Consider the following 6,000-nt stretch of genomic DNA (forward strand, 5'->3'; position numbering starts at 1 on the left):
TCTTGGTATGGCAGAGCTGTGTTGTGGACGTTACACTGAACGCTTGGCTCAGGCTGCGCACCCAGCTTCTTTCTGTGAGCTGGAGAGTGAAGGGCGGGGGTGGGGGTGTGCCAGCCTATTGTCCTGAACGGCATGGCCACATGCCAGCGTGAGCTCACAACCCTCCCCCCCCCCAAGACATGGTGAGAACTTCTGGGACAGATGCAGAATGGTTCTTAAAGTCCCCAGAAGATCCCATTTTATAGCCAAGATGGAGACCACTGACTTTGAAGGTTGTTGAGGTGATGAGCTGGCAGCTTGTGGTGATGGCAAAAGAGAGGCAAGCAGGGGAGCAAGGGAGGTTGTGAGATCTGGGATGTGGCAGTTGGCTTGGGCAGAGGAGGGGAAGCGGTTCAGGTCTGGGCAGCGTGGGGTACTGTGGCCATGACAAGGAGTGGGAGGCCATGTCTGACGTGTCTCGTTGAGTTGGGGCTGCTTCCTGGGTGTGGAGAAGGGGACGACGACTTTCCAGGTCATGGACGCATGGAGCACAGCCAGACAGTGAAGCGGAGAATACAGACGGGGGGTCTCTGACTGAGCCTCAGGGCCGGTGCATGCATACGCAGGCAGGCGCACACATGTCACTCACCGGCTGTTAGGCCCTGAGGACAAGTGAGGTTGTCATTGTGTGGCACACGAGAAGAGCCAGCCTTGAACCAGTCCCAGGTGCCAGACCTGAGTGGGCTGGGGAGCCCAGGCACTGGGCCACCACAGCCTTGGGGTGATGAGCGGGGCTGGGGACCACACGGCACCCCCTGTGGCAAGGGGCAGAGGGCTGGGGTGTTGGCAGGCATGGAAGGCGGCCATCTAGGGCTGTCACGGAAAGGAGCGTGGCCAGGAGAGGAAGGAACATGTGCTTTCAGGCTTGACAGGAAAAGGCACATGAGGGGAAAATCAAGGCCAGGCAGAGGCCAGCGCAAGATAGGCAGGTGGTTGAGGAGGAGGACGCGGGAGGCGTGGGTGCAGATGCCACTGGCACAGAGAGACAGTGGGAAGTCCTGAGGGACTGGCTAGGTGGACTGTGGCGACGTGTGGGTCCAGAGGGAGCACCCGGGGCTGAGCAGCGAGTGTTGGTCCTGTTACCTGGGGCTGGCCTCGGTTGACACCCCCGCGGGGTCTCTGCCCCAGGGAAACGGACGGCCAGGCATCCGGGGGCAGCGACTCTGGAGACTGGATCTTCACCATCCGGGAGAAGGATCCCAAGAACCTGGAGAATGGAGCTCTGCAGCCTTCGGAGCTGGAAAGAAAGAAGGTACTCCTGGGGCTGCTCGCCGGCCTTGCCCAGGGCGCCCTGGAAGCAGCCCATGGCGGCACCTGGAGGCCTGAGATTCTGGGTGCTGGCCTGCTCTGCGGTGCCAGGCTCTGCCTCCTCCACCCCATGCCCCCTACCTAGTGGTGGAGGCTATGGGCCTGAGCGTCCATGCATAGACCTATGTCTGCCTGCTTGTGTAACATGCCAGAGTTTTAGTTAAAGATCTCGTAAATGCATATACTGCTTTGGGGAATTACGTAACATTTAGTGTTGATGAATTGGTTTTATAACTGTCTAAATTTACAAGTTGTATTTAAGATCTTATTAAAGCTGAACCCTGGTGGTTCATGTCTGCAATCCAAACTACTCAGGAGGCGCAGACCTGAGGATCATGGTTCAGAGCCAGCCTGGCAGAAAAGTTCATGAAGCTATTTTTTTTTTTTTTTTGCCACTTCTGGTGCTTGAACTCAGGGCCTGAGCACTGTCCTTGGGCTTTCTGAAGACTAGAGCTCTACCACTTGAACCACAGCACCACTCCTAGCTTTTTCTATGTATGTGGTACCGAAGAATCGGACCCAGGTCTTCGTGCATGCTAGGCAAGCACTCTACCACTAGGCCAAACTCCTGGCCCAGTGTGCATGAAAGTATTTTCTGCAAGTAGCCACTACATGTTGGAAGTGGTTCTGTGGCTAGAGTGGCAGAGCTCTAAGCCTTGAGTGAAAGAAGCTCAGGGACAGCACCCAAGTCAAGCCCTAGTACTGGTACTCATTAAAGATGTCAGGCAGTGTGGCCTAGTGGCCGTGTGTTCATGTGGAGGTGTGAAGTGGGAGATGGGCGTCTCATCTGACAGCCACATAGACTAGCCAGCCTGATTGCCCTGTCAGCAGAGTACTTCACAGGGACCCTGCGGCAGGAAGCCACAGCACGGCTTCACCCACAGACCACGCTGGCTGCTGTCTTTCCACCCTGGGCTTCCACTGTGTGGAGGTTGCCTGTGACTACAATTTTTTTTATTTTTGGTCGGTCATGGGACTTGAACTCTAGGCCTGGGCACTGTCCCTGAACTCTTCAACTCAAGGCTACCACCCTACCCTTTGAGCCACAGCGCCACTTGTGGTTTTCTGGTGTTAATAGGAGATAAGAGTCTCATGGACTTTTGTGCCGCTGCTGGCTTTGAGCCGCGATCCTCAGATCTCAGCCTCCTGAGTAGCTAGGATTACAGCCACAGCACCCGGCTGTGATTACAAATTTTTGTAGCCTGGTGCAAGGCAGTGAGCACGTGGAGCAGAGCAGAGCCTGTCCCCCTGCCCGGGAGAGAGGTGGGGGTGGGCATCAGCAGGGGTGAGGTTTGCTGAGTGGCTCCCTGTGTGCGCGTGCCTGCTGCTCACTGCTTATTCTTTTCTGTCCCAAGATGAAAGACATCCCAAAGAGGCCTTTCTCTCAGTGTCTGTCCACGATTATTTCTCCGCTGTTTGCAGAGGTAAGGTTCCTGAATGCTTTCTGGGGAGCAAAGTGGGGGTCAGGTCCCTACATACGTGGCACCGTCTCCAGTGCCCGTGGGAATAGCCACAGAGAGGCCCAGCAAGTCAGCGGGGTGCTCGTGGTGAGGTTCCTCCTGGGCAGACTCGCGCTCCCCGGGACAGCTGTCTAATGGCGGGGCAGCTTTCCGAGTCTAGCCCAGGAAATCTTGACGTGACGTGACGTGACGTGAGGAGGAGACGCGTGTCCGTTGGCTCCCCGGTCCGTGTGTGTGGTGGTCCGGGCGTCGTCGTCCCCGGCTCTCTGCCCTGGCAGTGGGGCTCCTGGGGATCCACCCCCTGCAGTGGACACGCATTTTGGTGGGTCAGGACAGGCTGGCCCCGGGGGGCCCCTTCTCCCTGCCTCCCTCCCTCCCTCCTCCCTCCCTCCCTCCCTCCCTCCTTCGAGACCCACGTGTGGATGGAGGCTGGGACGGGTGGATTAGGCTGGGGAAGCTGCAGAGAGGCGGGAGGACCGGCACCCGCGGGCCCTCCCCACCCTGCCCGTCCAGTTGCTCCATCCATAGACCCCATTCGGATTGAGAGGCAAGCATGGCTTTCGGGGTGACACTGCTGTGACAGTGACATGTTTGCAACATCGCGCAGAGCCCCGGGTGAATGGGTGGGGATTGTCCTGAGGGCGCCGGGCTCTGCCACCATGCTCAGGGTGCCATTCCACACGTGGGTGCACCCTGTAGGGACTTGGGGGTGAGGCACGGGGTTTCCAGGATCCAGGGCTGCCGCTTGCATTAGAGCGCCTGGCAGTAGTGTGGCCGGGGGCAACCAGGAGCTCTGTCAGGGGCTGGCATCGCTGTTCTGGGATGAGATGCCTGTCCAAATCCAGTGTGGAGAAGGCCTGGGGAAGTCATCAGTTCAGGCCCAGCTGTGACCCCGTATTTACATGCCAGCCCCAGAGTTCTTTGGGGCCATTATTATTGTGCTCCGTGGCCAAGCAGTGGTGACAGGGCCCACGTGGTTACAAAGCAGGTACTTCTGTGTGCACCTGTGTCACGCCAGTCCTTCTGTGTGTGTTTGCAGCTGAAAGAGAAGAGCCAGGCATGTGGGGGGAACCCAGGGTCCATAGAAGAGCTGCGGGGAGCCATCTACCTGGCGGAAGAGGCCTGCCCCGGGATCTCCGACACCATGGTGGCCCAGCTCGTGCAGCGGCTGCAGAGGTACCTGCCTGCGGGCCCCGGTCTTCGTGTCCCTTGAGGCTCTTCATTCTTGGTCTGCTCCCACAGTCTGTAGACCACGAGCTTAACTCGCTGCAGACTCCAGTCGGCCATTTCAGGGCTTGTGTGGGAGAACCATCGAAGGCAGCTCTTGAGTCCGCGATGGATTTTAGAGGTCTGCATAGCACCCTGCTGGGCAGCAGAAGCCCTCCTCCACGTGGAAGTGCTTATTTGGGTTTTGGCTTTGCAGTCCAGCTTTGCAGTCCAGTGTCCAGACTGGATGCTCCAGCTTCAGAGCGGTGGCCTGATAATAAGCAGGCTACACTAGAGGCTGAGACTCCTGCCCAGAAGCCTGGCCATGGCCTGCAGGGGGCGTCCCACCCCACCTGGTCACTGCCTGTGTAGGCTTAGCTTGAACATTTAAAGTTGAGGATTAAAAATACAGATTGTTTTGTCTAACTCCAATCTTGAGGCAGTTGAGGAACCAACATGCTTTTAAAGTGATCCTCACTGCTCCCCTTCTAGCACAAAAAGCAACATAGAAATTATAGACATGAAGGAAAATACCAAGTCACCTCCCGTTAGTGGCATGCCTTGCTTGTTTTTGAGCCTCATGAAGGCAGACTCAAAGCTAGACCGGCCTTGAACCACAGTCCTTGGACTTCAGAGATGTAAACGTTGGTCTAATCACAAAACATCTGAAAAAGGGGGTCTGTGTGGAAATGATGTGATTTCCCTGGGACTGTTTCTGAAACCACTCTAGGGGGTAGCTCCCCCTCACTGGGGCACCCCTGGCCGGCTGGATGGCTGGCTGTTACCGAAATCTGGTCCATCCCGAATTTGCTGCCTTACGATGTTTGTGTGCAGGAGTGGTGATTCTTCTAGAATCCACTCATGAAGCTGTAGCTACTTGCTTCAGATGGGTGTTTTTTTTAAAAAAAAAATGACTTATAATTTTCTATGAAGAAATAAGATTCTGGTTGTTGTATGAATTGGCGTAAGAGTAACTCAGTTGGATTTCTTACTTTGTTTTCCCTAGATACTCTCTAGGTGGCGGAGGAACTTCATCCCACTGAGATGCCTCTGGGCTCGGGTTGTGTTTTTCCTTTTCTCTTCATCCTCCTCCTTTTTAAAGTCAGTGAAGGCCTTCGACTGTACTGAAGAGGCGCGGTGGAGGGCCGAGCCCTGGACGCCGCAGGCGCCCGTCCTCACCAGCCCCAGCCAGACGAAGCCTCGGACGGGGTGGGGAGGGGCTGCCCCTTCAAGCAACTATTTTATTTTTTTATCGTTTTTAATTTTAACCATAGTGCACATATATTCAAGGAAAGTCTCTTTAAAAATGAAAAGAAACCCTGAAATGTATATTTGGGCTTGCAATAGGCGACTAAGACGTGAAACCTCAGGTACCCGCTGTGCATGGCCCTCCCCGGAGAGGCGCCGCGCTGGGTGGTCGGTGTACAGATTTGTATATAGCGTCATTTCTACCGAGACCCTTCGGCGTGCATAAGGAATCACTGTGTGCACACTGGCCACGTGCTTCTGTAGATAGTTGTCTGTGGAGTAAATAGTTGACAGGCCATAACTTGAGTCTATTGCCTTGCCTTTATTACATGTAAATTTTGAATTCTGTGACCAGTGATTTGGGTTTTCTTTTGTATGTGCAGGGTTTGCCATTAATAATAGTACCTGCCCCTCTTCTAGAACACTCCTCTGTGTACCTCGGCCAGTGCAGAGTTCCCTCTATCCCTTTTGGTACACTTAGAACTTGATTTCCTTTGTCATTGATGGTACTACTTCTTAGTGTTTTAAATTGGAACATATCTTGTCTCATGAAGCTTTAAATTATTACGTTGAAGTTTCTCCCAGATGAAGCACTCTCACCGAACGTTCGTGTGGAATTCTGCCACGCGCACTGTCCCTTCCCACGCCATGTTCTGTTGGACCTCCTAGCAGAGTCACCTGTCACCTTTCCCGCCCCCCAGTGTCTGGATGCTTACACAAATAAATTTTATAACACTTA

General features: G+C 54.8%; 1 protein-coding gene across 3 annotated transcripts in view; it reads left to right on the forward strand.

Moving 5' to 3' along the window:
* Positions 1-6,000, forward strand: part of Stk24 (serine/threonine kinase 24) — a 70,179-nt gene extending 64,179 nt beyond the window's left edge. For all 3 annotated transcript variants that reach the window (XM_090341943.1, XM_090341941.1, XM_090341942.1), the window contains exons 8-11: positions 1,168-1,291; positions 2,703-2,771; positions 3,847-3,983; positions 5,020-6,000. In XM_090341943.1, the coding sequence (XP_090198069.1) occupies positions 1,168-1,291; positions 2,703-2,771; positions 3,847-3,983; positions 5,020-5,056 (367 nt within the window). In that variant the 3' untranslated portion in view covers positions 5,057-6,000. The remainder of the gene's footprint in view (positions 1-1,167; positions 1,292-2,702; positions 2,772-3,846; positions 3,984-5,019) is intronic.

This window comes from Megascapheus bottae, chromosome 11, assembly GCF_031878675.1.
Source record: "Megascapheus bottae isolate mThoBot1 chromosome 11, mThoBot2.hap1, whole genome shotgun sequence".
In the NCBI taxonomy this organism is placed as follows: Eukaryota; Metazoa; Chordata; class Mammalia; order Rodentia; family Geomyidae; genus Megascapheus; species Megascapheus bottae.